Source organism: Bos taurus, chromosome 9 (assembly GCF_002263795.3).
Source record: "Bos taurus isolate L1 Dominette 01449 registration number 42190680 breed Hereford chromosome 9, ARS-UCD2.0, whole genome shotgun sequence".
NCBI classification, from domain to species: Eukaryota; Metazoa; Chordata; class Mammalia; order Artiodactyla; family Bovidae; genus Bos; species Bos taurus.
Window position 1 is genome coordinate 32,000,621 of NC_037336.1, and position 13,568 is coordinate 32,014,188.

The 13,568-nt window shown below is 40.8% G+C and overlaps 1 protein-coding gene across 6 annotated transcripts in view; it reads left to right on the forward strand.

Moving 5' to 3' along the window:
• Window positions 1–13,568, forward strand: part of FAM184A (family with sequence similarity 184 member A) — a 123,744-nt gene that overhangs the window by 47,401 nt on the left and 62,775 nt on the right. For all 6 annotated transcript variants that reach the window (XM_015472796.3, XM_015472792.3, XM_015472795.3 and 3 more), the window contains exons 2-5: window positions 4,461–5,315; window positions 6,263–6,398; window positions 7,986–8,167; window positions 11,857–12,054. In XM_015472796.3, coding sequence (XP_015328282.2) covers window positions 4,461–5,315; window positions 6,263–6,398; window positions 7,986–8,167; window positions 11,857–12,054 — 1,371 coding nt within the window. The remainder of the gene's footprint in view (window positions 1–4,460; window positions 5,316–6,262; window positions 6,399–7,985; window positions 8,168–11,856; window positions 12,055–13,568) is intronic.

Sequence of the window (13,568 nt, forward strand, 5' to 3'; positions counted from 1 at the left end):
ATGGCATCACGGACTCAGTGGGCGTGAGTTTGAATAAGCTTCGGGAGTTGGTGATGGACAGGGAAGCCTGGCGTGCTGCAGTCCATGGGGTAACAGAGTAGGACATGACTGAGCTACTGAGCTGGAGTAGCATTTTAAAAACTAGGATGTAGAATTGTTCTCATTTTATCTGCAGGCAAGATTATCTGAAAATCTTCATAGAAAAAATAAAAATTACTCAAAATTGCTTATTCATCATGTGATGTATAGTTAAATTATGCATTATTGGCATAAAATGGAACTGTGAAATTGCATGAAATTGTGGAAATGATTGTACTGTCCCATTCCATGAATGTTCATAGTTCCAGGAAAATTGCAAATGGCTCTTAATGTCTTTTAAAATAGTTTATGAAAAGAGACATTAGAAAATTTCCTTTTCCTATGTGGAAAATGATAGCCAATTTTATGGATGATTATGATCACTTACTGTAGTTTCTTTTAAAATTGGTCTCGTTCTCTCTGAAAAATAAATGATGTAACTAATAAGGAGGCCTCTATATCTTATAGTGCTTTATATTTTTTAAAAACAGCTTTATATAACATCATTTTAAAATGTCAATGATAAGTTGACCTTATAACAATGTCACTTGTAGAATAAGTATGATCCCCATTTAACTGAGAAACTTGAAGCTTGGAGAAATTATTTTACCTAGGGTCAAAATTTCCATTTGAGTCCATTCTGTTACTTCAAGTCATGTATCTTCTATGTGTTCAAAGAACATGGAACCATCTATATTACCTTTATCTGAGAATTAGTATTTAATCAGATAAACATACTAATAAATAGTTACCTAGTAATTGTAATTATGTAGAAAAGTGAGCAATTGGAAAACACTCTGTATAGTTAAGGTACTTAACTCATTTAAAAATAATATAATTAAATAGTATATTTTAAATTATTTATGACAGCACTGCTAATTGTGCTTGGCATAAGTACAACTGTTATTGGTACTGTTAATTGTTATTGTACTTGGCATCTTTTTATCGTTCATTTTTAAATTTTTAGAAATTTATTTTAACATTGCTTTTCCTGGAAGATACAAATATATCTTGTATCTTCAGTATGATATTATATTTACTTTGTGTGTTTTCAGAATCACATAATTGGTATTCTCTATGTATGGTACAAAGCCTGGACTGTTTAGTAGAGAGTAAACAAAGCTAGTGCAAAATCACTAAAAAAAAATTTTTGGCTGCCAGTTTTGACTGGTAAGATAGCTATGTATAGTTTAGAAGAAGAGTTGGTAATAAAGTCTTTTCCACGTCTACTCAACTCTACCGTTACAGCGGGAAGGCGGTTGTAGGCACGCATGACGGAATGGGCATAGCTTTGCTCCAATAAAACTTTGTTTACAAAAGACAAGCAGCAGCCATATCTGGATTTCAGGCTCTAGTTTGCTGATCCCTGGATTAGAATATAAGAAGAAATAGAAAGCCTCACCATAATATTTCCCTATTACTTATCAGATGTTTTGTTTACTTTTCTTAAATTCTGTTTTAATTTAATGCTTTAATTCATAACCTCTATCCTCTTTAATTTCACCTTTCTATTCACATTTTTATGTGTTCCTGAGCTTTTGTAATGTTCAGCTACTTTCTGGGCTCTCTAATATTGTTACCCAGCTGTCCAGCCTTCTGGTCAGGGACCCCCAAATCTAACCCATATAACATTTACCAAGTTTCAGGAACGAGTGGTAGTAAGGAAATGGTGACATTGGGTATAAAGAAAAAAAATAGAATCTCATGAATGTGCGTGGTCTTGGAAGACTTACTAAAAGAGGTTAGAACTTGAGCTGACTCTCAAAGATCAGAGGGAAATTAAATTAGAAAAAAAAAGAGAAGGGTATTTCAATAGTTGACGAGGGGAAGCTCACATATTGCTGCCCTCTCCCTTTTAATCCCCAGTTATATAGGATTCCTTATATATTCCTTATATTCCTTAGTCTGGTCCTTTTCAAGATCATTTCCTGGAGCATAGTGATGACAGTGTGACTTGTTTTCTTTGGGAATGGCATCTCTTTGGATGATCTCTTTTCTTCCACATGCTTAGTAAGATGAAGAGGGAATGCATGCAGACATGCCCTGGGAAGGCCTGCAACCTGTGACCTAGACCAGCTCTGATTTAGGCCCTCTGGCAGATGGACTTCTCTCTGGCCAGTTGGTGTCTTTTCCCATAGTGCCCCCTCCAGTCTTTTTTGTATCTGTGTGGTGGACAGGTATCACCTTGAGGGAAGGGAATAGGAAACCACCCAGCTTTCTTGGTTGTAGGCTACCTTTAAGATTAAATGTGTAAAGTAAAGGAGGCTTCCATGGGGATCTGTGTTAGCTCATTAGGAACACAACTTGGAATTTGGAATTAGGTTTATTCAAAAAAAGAGAGACACTGTGAATAAGCTTTTATTTCCCTTCTGTGCACATAGCTTCCTGTGGTCCTTGTAGGACAAAGGGTAGTTGTGGCCAGACAGAAGGTATCTTGCCATCTCAATCTGTTTTCCTTTGGTATAATTACATGTCATTCATGCTGTAAGAAAATAGATATAGCAGACCTAGTGAAGTATGGTCAGGAGACTGGGTGTCTAAGACAGAGCCCTGTGCAGAGAGAGTGAAGTCCTTGCAGTGGGGTAGTTCCAGGGTGAATTCTTCCTTCTGCCAGTGTAGCTGCAGGCCTAGCGGGTGCCAGCCTAGATTTAGCAGCAGGATCTGCAATTCCCAGGACCTGTGGAGAGCCAGGTGCTCTCAGTTGCCTCCGGCTGCATAAACAAGTTCTCTACAAAAAGTGCCACTTCTGCACCATAATTTTACATTCTTATTTTGTATTAAGCTTTGAAACTTGGTGTGTATTTTATCCTTATGTGTGTTAGTCGCTCAGTCGTGTCTAACTCTTTGCTACCCTATGGACTGTAGTCCGCCAGGCTCCTCTGTCCGTGGAATTCTCCAGGCAAGAATACTGGAGTGGGTTGCCATTCCCTTCTCCAGGGGATCTTCCCGACCCAGGGATTGAACCTGGGTCTCCTGTATTGCAGGCATATTCTTTACCATCTGAGCCACCAGGGAAGCCCCTGTATAATTGCAAACGTATTTGGTGTTGGGTTTCATTTCTAAATCCAGAGTAAGATCACATTAAAATGAACAAAGTTCCAGGACACTGATATTTAGCTTCTGGATTGTTGGAGTGTATAGTTTTTATGTTTATGTCTTTTTACTTCATAAAAAAGTAGGCACATTTCTAATAAGTCTTAAGTAACAGCTGTGGCTGTATCTGTTGGACCACAGTGCTGTAACGAAAGACATCAAGGAACCTAAAGAGTGGGAGTGTTGCTATAAAGGGAACATGTTGTCATTGGAATTAGGTGAGGAAATCTCAGTGGAATCATTAAAACCCAAGGATGAAAATGTAAAGAAAGACCTGTACTCAGAACACTCTGGCTCTAGGAATTTGGCTTGCTTGGAAGCAGAAGGAAAAGTAGGCAGTGAATAAAACCACAGCATTTGAGAGGTGAACACAAAAGTGCTAATTGAATTTTGTGAGACCACTTAGGAGTGAAAAGGATCGGATTTAAAAACAGAGCATAGGGAATTAGAAAAGGAAGTTTCTACATTTAAAATATACCAGACTTTAAGCAGTTGAAAGAGACCTTTGGGAAGACCTAAAGCGTCCCTTCATGCACTGTACTTAGTCACTCAGTCGTGTCTGACTCTCTGTGACCCCATGGATTGCAGCCCGCCAGGCTTGACCCTGACAGCAGCAACCCTGGGAGGCTCCATGTGCTGGTATAAATCCTTTTGGAAGAGGTCATAGGGGTAGAGGTCAAACTACTGGGAGGGAACAAAGCCCCACCCATCAGCAGAAAATTGGGTTAAAGATTTACTGAGGTTGGCCTTGCCCACCAGAGCAAGACCCAATTTTCCCCAGAGCCAGGCCCTCCCATCAGGAAGCTTGCACAAGCCCCTATCCTTATCCATCAGAGTGCAGACAGAATGAAAACCACAGTCACAGAAAACTAACCAAAATGATCAGGTGGATCACAGCTTTGTGTAACTTAATGAAACTATGAGCCATGCCATGTGGGGTTACCCAAGGTGGATGGGGCCACAGGAAAACTCCATTCTCATAGACCAGGTAGCCTTCTTTGTCACTTTCATCCTTACTGTTCATTTCTAGGAAAAAATAAATCCTTAATTTTGAATGCTTTAAAATTCTGATTAAAAAGTCTTCAAATACAGAGTTTAAGATTGGGCTAAGTAAATTTGCCAAGTAAATCTGTGAGTACAAAAACTATACATGAAGTTTCAATATTTAATATTTATCAGAGCTAATATTATGTACATAGAAAAAAATACCGACCCAAATGAATGAATGAACAATTAGAAAATAATATGGTTTACTGGATTCTTCTTCCTTTTTCTTCAAAACCATGCAGGTAATATATGCTTTGAACACTAAAAATGATGAGCACGAATCTGCAATTCAAGCCCTCAAGGATGCTCATGAAGAAGAAATCCAACAAATTCTTGCAGAAACAAGAGAGAAAATATTGCAGTATAAAAGCAGAGTAACCGAGGAGTTAGACCTTAGGAGAAAGATTCAAGTTTTAGAAGCATCCTTAGAAGATCACATAAAAATGAAGCAGCAGGCTTTGACAGAATTTGAGGCTTATAAGCACAGAGTGGAGGACATGCAGCTTTGTGCAGAAGCCCAGCATGTCCAGCGCATAGTAACCATGTCTAGAGAGGTTGAGGAGATTAGAAGGAAATTTGAGGAAAGATTACGGAGTTTTGGACAACTCCAGGTACAGTTTGAAAAAGACAAACGGTTGGCGTTGGAAGATTTGAGAACCGCTCACAGACGGGAGATCCAAGAGCTGCTGAAGTGCCAGCAGGATCACAGTGCCTCAGTCAACAAGGGGCAGGAGAAAGCAGAGGAGCTGCACCGGATGGAGGTGGAGGCCTTAAATAAGACCCTGGAGGAGCTCAGGCTCGAGCGCAAGAAGCTCGTTGAGGATTATGAAGGCAAGCTGCATAAAGCTCAGTCCTTTTATGAACATGAGCTGGATACTTTGAAAAGGTCACAGCTTTTTACAGCAGAAAGCCTCCAGGCTAGCAAAGAAAAGGAAGCAGATCTTAGAAAAGAATTTCAGGGACAAGAAGCAATTTTGCGAAAAACCATAGGAAAATTAAAGACAGAGTTACAGATGGTACAGGATGAAGCCGGAAGTCTCCGTGACAAATGCCAAAAGCTTCAAATAGCGCTGGTTACAGCGGAGAACAATGTTCAGGTGAGTAAAGAATAGTACATTCAACACGTGGATTTTTTTTTCCCCCAGTTTTGTCTTTTTCTTTTTGATTAGACCACTTTTTTTTTTTTTGGCATTTTTTCCTACTTTTGTGAGAAAATCAGTGGAAGGATAATCTTTATTAGGACTTTATTTATTTTTACTAGGACTTCTCTATAGCTCAAACAGTTAAGAATCTGCCTGCGATACAGGAGACCAGGGTTCGATCCCTGGGTTGGGAAGTTCCTCTGGAAAAGGGAGTGTCAATCCGCTCCAGTATTCTTGCCCAGAGAATTCCATGGACAGAGAAGCCTGGTGGGCTGCAGTCCATGGGGTCGCAAAGAGTCAGACACGACTGAGTGACTAACACACACACAGTCTTTATTACCCTGTAGCTGTTATTTCCTATAACAATTTCAGATATTAAAGGCCCAAAAAGATAAGCTTAAAACCTTGTTGATTGTTTACAGGAGGATTTTATTTAAATAATATATTAATATTTTTCTAGTGATTTGGGAAGTTTAAAACACTGGTCTTTAGTTGTGTTTTTTCCTTTCCCTTCACTAGTGATGGTCTGTACATTCTTTGATATCCAGACACTGAACAGAAAATTAACATTGCTTTGTAAACCTGAATTAAATAGGGGTATGGAACAATTTCTGAAAAAAAAAAAAAAGCTGAAGAGTCTCTATGGAAAGTCTCTTAGTTTTATTGGCATAGAAAATTTCATAGGTGTGTTTTTAATATCTGTGCAGCATTTAAATATATTAGAAAGGATTGCATAGCCAACATGAAGATCACAAGATATGTGTCACTAATACAGATAGAAAACTCTAGGTATTGTTAAGTTTGACTTTTGAATAGGAGATAGTTGCTGCTGGAAGTTTATATGAATTATTTAGCCTAGTATCATTCTTACATATTGACAATGGCTATTTGATCTTTCTTAGGTTCTTCAAAAACAGCTTGATGATGCCAAGGAGGGAGAAATGGCCTTATTAAGCAGGCACAAGGAGGTGGAAAGTGAGCTGGCAGCAGCCAGAGAACGTTTACAACAGCAAGCCTCAGATCTTGTCCTCAAAGCTAGTATGTCCAACCACGGTTCTTAGTGTATTCCTCAGCTAAGACCAGCACTTAAATGTTAATTCAAGACAAAACTAGCCTTTTTTATTTTCTCTTATTTTAAAATTATTTAGGTTCTAAATATGTTAAAGGGTTCTGTTATGTTATTGATTAATCATAAGAGAAGCAAATGATAACTTTTAGGAATATATTTCTATAAAAAGTTAAGATTTATAGGTTTTTATTATTTTTTTAAGTCTTCATTGAATTTTTGAATTTATTGAATTTATAGTATAATTTCTACTGTATGTTTTGGTTTTTTGGCCATGAGGCATGTGGGATCATAGTTCCCCGACCAGGGATCAAACCTCTACCCCCTGAATTGGAAGACAAAGTCTTAACCACTGGACATTGAGAGAAGTCCCAAGAGTTATAGGTTTTAGCACCAATAAGGCATTCACTAAAAGAAAAACACTCCAAGAGGCTTCTTAGTCCTTTAAAAACATGTCCTTTTAAAACATAAATATTTTAAAGTGCTTAAATTAGTAAACTGTATTTCGTTATAGCAGCCTCGTTTCATTTGGTTTATTAATAAGGATCATTGCATACACTGAAGCTGGGCTGCCCCACCTGATGTGACTCACGTGCCCAGAGGAGGAGGGTGACCCATCTCAGTCTGAAGTGACATTTTGGTAAGCCCAGGGAGGCCTCTGAACAAGTTCCATGAGGATGTCATCTGATTGGCTCATCAGTGAATCCCAAATTACCCTGCCTCTGAAGTAGCAACTTTTGAACTTTTATGTGTATGAGAATCACCTGGACAGCTTGTACAACCGCAGGTGCTGGGCCCCAGCCCCAGAGTTTCTGATGCGTAGGTCTGGGGTGGGCTTCGTTTCTGACGGGTGGTCCCAGATACTGCCTGTGTTGTTGGTGCAGGGCACTTTGAGAGCCTCTGTTCTAACACTTCCTTGAGAATTTTTCTCGTGTTCACTTTTCACCTCTGTAGCTCTGCTTAGATCCTCCCCCTGCCCCACCACTTTTTTTTTTTTTGCTGTTGTCATTAATTTCAGTTTTTCATAACCTTGCTCTTCTTATCTGTCTCTTACTATGCCTTAGTTCTTTATCAGGTCTGTAGTCTAAAACAAATTTAGTTTCAACCAGACTGCTGCCTGCCATCTTTATTTGCTGCATGCAAATTTCTTCCTTTTTATGTTAGAATTTGGAAAAAAAAGATTGGAAAAGAATAAGTTACTCATTTTAGTGCCACAGTGCTACTCAGTGCCTCTTCTCTTACTTTGTTTTACTCCCAAGACTTTTATATGTACCCTGAGGAGTTGTTTCTACTTCAACTTAAAACAGCTTGAAATCTTCAGAAATGATTGGAATGGTCCTGGGTGCAGGGAGCAGCATCAGTGATGTAATACATATTGTAATGAGTACTTGGATAATAAGTATTCCCAAGGTCAATATTTCTGTTGAAACCAAAGAACTATTTGTACATGCAGACCATTTGTTTTACTTAGGTATTAAGTACATTGTGTCATTAACTATAAACTATTTTGTACCACAAGGTAACAGATTTGAATTTGGGGCTTTCTTTTGGGGTGTTAGGTCATATTGGAATGCTTCAAGCAACTCAAATGACCCAGGAGGTTACAATTAAAGATCTAGAATCAGAAAAATCAAGGGCCAATGAAAGATTATCTCAGCTTGAAGAAGAAAGAGCTTTTCTGCAAAGCAAAACTCAGAGTCTGGATGAAGAGCAGAAGCAGCAGATTTTGGAACTGGAGAAGGTAGAGTCTTGGAGGAACCCCCTCTCCTTTGCACCACCCATGAAAGGAAAAGAAGAAAAGTCCAGTTTTATTCTTTTTCAAATTTGATTTAGAGTGTTTACTTCTGTTTCATAGTAACAGTCTATTTCTTAACTATAGTAATTTTTCATTTTTATTTTGAGAAAAGGTATAAAGGTGGATTATCCCATATTGGGTATATGTTCAAAATATTTTTGATAACAATTTGTAATGTAAAAAACTTAAGACATTTCACCCTGTTTCAGGCTAGAAACTGAATCCGTGCATGCTAAGTCACTTCAGTCGTGTCTGATTCTTTGCTACCCTGTGGACTGTGGCCCACTAGGCTCCTCTGTCCATGGGATTCTGCAGGCAGGAATACTGGAGTGGGCTGCCTTGCCCTCCTCCAGGGGATCTTCCCGACCCAGGGATCAAACCCATGTCTCTTATGTCTCCTGCATTGGCAGGTGGGTACTTTTACCACCACACGACCTGGGAAGCCCCTAAATGAAAGGCACATTACAGTTAATCACACTTACTTTTCTATTCATGAAACATATTGTGTATACACCTAGGAAATGTCTGTAAAACTGAACAGGATGACAAGAACCATGCCCTGAAAATACATATGCCAACATACTGAATTTCTAAATTAAACAAATCATATGTAGAGTAGTTGCTTGAGTATTTGTTCCAGTTTTTCACGTATCTGCAATACCAGGTGGGAGCTTGAAACACTTTTTCTCCTCCTTTCAACCACCAGGTGTACTGAAAAGTGTCTGTGCCCTTGCTCACTTCCCGCTCGCTCCTCACCCGGTCCGGACTGGCTCCTCTTGTTACTAGTCCACAGACTCGGCCTCAGCCTCCAGTGACGTTCTGGTTGCTGGACTTGGGGGATCTTGTCTTCCTGTGGTACTGACTTGTGTCTGATTCACAAGCGTCTCTTTGGTTCTCTCACACTTTCCTCCTGTCTCCCTGGCCCTGCAGACTTGTCTGGGAGCTTCCCTCCTCCGTCTGTGTTCCTCTCGCATTCTCAACTCATTCCACAAGCTCATCCATTCCAGTAACTTGTTCAGTGGTAGCTCCCCAAACCATCCATCTAGGCCAGATCGGCCCCTTCTTCCTCCCTCCCCACTTCTCTGGTTGTACCCTGACTGGTACAGTCCTATAGGGAGACACTATGATCTCTGATGAGGGGCACTTCATGTCTGAGCTGCGAAATGAAAAGACCCTGGGGGTGATGGTGCTAAAAAGACCCTTAAAATGTTGCATCCAAGTATTCAAGTAGGGGCTCTGGTTTCTGGGCACCCCAAGTCAGGGAGAGCTGAAGAGGGATCCAGTCCTGAGCCCTGAGCCCCTCATACCACCATCCTTGTAGGGGAGGCTGGAAGGGAAGGGATCAGGCCCAGGCTGGCCCAGGCCGGAAAGGAGGAGGCTGGGAATTTCTGTTTCCTCTGTCTATACCTTCTGGCTTTGACAGGAAAGAACGTCCAGTGCCTTACATTCAAGAATCTTCCTAGGGCTTTCCCCCTTTATTGGGCCTTGGGAATAATTATAATCTCTTATGATGTAAAATAATTGCTAACAACTATAAAATATTTACAGTGGGCTGGGAATATTCACTAAATATTTGGGGGCATATTATCTCATCTTTAGCAACCCTGTAACATAGCTTCTACCTTATCACTCCCACTTCACAGATGGAAAAACCGAGGCTTACAGACATTATGCACTCATGGTTTCCCACGGTCACATGACTAAGTGGCAGAGCTGGAACCTCAACCCAGGGCTGTGAGACTCCAAAACCCATGTCTCCACCTCTATGTTATGTTGCTTTCTGTGACATGAGGACCTTGTATTCCTCCTGGGTAGTTCCAGAGACCCGCAGATTGGGCCAGGAGGCAGGTAGATGGCAGCTGCCATAGAGGCCAGACAGCAGGATGGCTCTGCCCACCCTGGAGGCATCAGTGACCCAGAGGAGGTGTGTCTGTCTTCCAAGAGTCTTACAGAGCAGCAAGGAGGGGTTCTGCAGCAGCCCCTAGCGAGAATTCAAACATCTTTCAACCTCATTGTCTTCAAGTTTTACTTTCTCACCTTCCTGTTCTATAACATCCCATAATTTGTTGAAAGAATAGCCTTCACCTAATACATCCATTTCCTGCTTTTTGTCTGGATCCCCCCAACCCCACCTCTGCTCTATTGAACTGGATCCTAAGGCATCAGTGGGAACACCACCACCACACCCAGAAGCCGTACCCATTTTCTCGGCAGCACTCACCATTCTTGGCCCAGCGCTTGTCTCTGCGATGCTGACCCCTCCTGGCTCTCCTCCTCCCCCCGGTCACTCACGTCTCCCTCACTGGCTCCTCGTTCTCCTCCTGCTCCCTGATTCGGGTACTCCCCAGAGTTCTTCCTGTCCTTGTTTCCTTTCTGCTCCTTCCCCTTCACAAGTTGTCTTAGTTTGCTGGGGCTGCTGTCACAAAATGCCATAGCCTGGGTGGCTTAAACAACAAACATTAAAAATCAATGAATAAAAATTAAGAAAACATTTTTTTAAATATCAGTCACTTAAATCACAGTGATTTCTCATTCCCATCAGAACAGAGTCTAGAGTCCTTAGCATAAAAGACGTCTGGTCATCATTTGACCCTGCCTGCTTCTGAGCCTCCCTCCCTCTCCACTCCCAGCCTTGAATCCTGTGTTCTCGCCACACTGCTCAGCTGCATAGCCATCTAGCTCCCTGACTTCACCACCTGGTGAGCTGCTTCTCAGCTTTCAGAATGCTGGACATGATTACAAATACAGGCTTTAGACATCAGATCTAGATTTGACATTTTCTCACCTCTTGTTTCCTGATGGGCTTGTAAGAATTAAATGAGAGAATGTGTCATCATCATCAGCTCAGCTGTGTTCCCTTCTGGAATGCCTTTGCTGACCTCTTTCCCTCTCTGTGTCTCTCACACCACCTCCATATCGTCTCCCACCCCGTCCAGGTTAAGCTCCTTTCCTGTATACTCTCACAACACGTGATGTATGCTCCTTCCATAGAACTTAAAAAATTTGATTGCCACAGTCTTTTGACTTTTTTCATCATTGGACTGCTAATGCTTAAAAGGGCTATACTTGGCTGTTGATGGGCTTCCCTGGTGGCTCGGAGGTTAAAGCGTCTGCTTGCAGTGAAGGAGACCTGGGTTCGATCCCTGGGTCGGGAAGATCTCTGGAGAAGGAAATGGCAACCCACTCCAGTATTCTTGCCTGAAGAATCCCATGGACGGAGGAGCCTGGTGGGCTACAGTCCACGGGGTCACAGAGTCAGACACGACTGACTTAACTTTCTTTCTTTCTTTCTTTGGCTGTTGACACAGTTGTATCAACTAATATAACTTGAGTCGGTGTTGGTAAGCTGTTTTGTGTACCACTTCGACATGGAGGAAGCTTTTTTCTCTTAAGCCTGTAGAAGTGCTGACTCACACTTGGTTTTAACCTAATAATAGTGTGTTTTATCATTGTCTTTAAAATCACTCATTTTGGCTGTGCCACCTTGTAGAACACCCAGTGATGTATTCTCAGGTACCATGGTCTAATCCTGTGGCATTCAGTTCATCCAAGCTTATCTACTTACTGAATATTTAAGATACTAAATAGCAGTAATGAAAAAAGCAGATTGACCTTTTATTTCTGTTCAATTTTAGAAAGTAAATGAGGCAAAGAAAACTCAGCAAGAATATTATGAGATGGAGCTAAAAAACCTGCAAAGTAGACTGGAAGGGGAGGTGGCTCAGCTGAATGAGGCCCATTCTAAGACTTTGGAAGAATTAGCTTGGAAGCACCACATGGCAATTGAGGCTGTCCACAGTAATGCGATTAGGGATAAGAAAAAACTGCAGATGGTGAGTAAAACTTCAGCTTCGCATTGTATTATAAATTGGTGGATTTTCTATAATGACCTAGATAATGACCTAGTTGCTATCTCCTAATCACTCTGAAAATCTCAGTTCACAGAGTAACATACATAAAAGTTTCTACAGGGGCTGTAGTTTATTAAATTGATATGAGGCATTTCTACTTTGTATAGCCATCATGGAAACACTCCCTTGATCTTGAGCTGTCTCTTCATCAGACAACAACATCGGTTTCTCCTCAGGAAGCCTCATTAGTTGGAGCGCTTATTCTCCTGGAGACAGTTTCCTTCCCTGGGAAAATGATCTGTTTTTTGTTTTATTATTGCCCTTAATTAAGTAATAAGCTTGCTAATTGTAATACACGACAGACAGTAATTATATAGTAGAAAAAGCAAGGTACCTGACAGATGGGGCCTTAACACTGAGCCCTTTGCTTACTAGCTGCTTTTTCTTAGGTCCCAAAGGCTATACCTGAGGCCGCTCACTTGAAGATGAAGGTATTAGGTTGGTGCAAAAGTAATTGTGGTTTTACGTTGTTGAACTTTGATATTGGAATACATTCTTAAATAAATGTGGTTATGTTGTACATTATTGTAATGTGCATTTCTTGCTTTGTTTTTTGTTAATGATTTATTACTTGCTGTTTATATTTATTTTAGACTATAGAAATGATATTAGACAGCAAATTCAAGCAATTTTCTTATTTGAGTTCAAAATGGGTCGTAAAGCAGTGGAGACAACTCGCAACATCAGCAACGCATTTGGCCCAGAAACTTCTAATGAATGTACAGTGCAGTGGTGGTTTGAGAAGTTTTGCAAAGAAGATGAGGAGTGCAGTGGCAGGCCATCAGAAGTTGACAGGGACCGACTGAGAGGATTAATGAAGCTGATCTTCTTACAACAAGAAGTTGCCGAAGAAATCAAAGTTGACCATTCTGTGATCATTTGGCATTTGAAGCAAATTGGAAAGGTGAAAAATCTCGATAAGTGGGTGCCTCATGAGATGACCAAAAACCAAAAGAAATCATTGCTTTGAAGTGTTGTTTTCTCTTATTCTATGCAACAACAGTGAACCATTTCTTAATTAGATTGTGATGTGTTATGAAAAGTGGATTTTATATGACAACTAGCATCGACCAGCTCAGTGGTTGAACAGAGAAGAAGTTCCAAAGCACTTCCTAAAGCCAAACTTGCACCAGAAAAGGTCATGGTCACCGTTTGGTGGCCTGCTGCCCATCGGACCCACTATAGCTTTCTGAATCCCGGCAAGCCCTTACGTCTGAGGAGTACGCTCAGCAAATCAATGAGATGCACCACAACGCCTACAGCTGGCATTGTCAACAGAAAGGGCCCAGTTCTTATGCACAACAACGCCCAACCTCACATCATACAACCAATATTTCAAAAGTTGAATGAGTTGGGCTATGAAGTTTCGTCTTATCTGCTATATTCCCCTGACCTCTCACCAACTGACTACCACTTCTTCAAGCATCTCAACAACT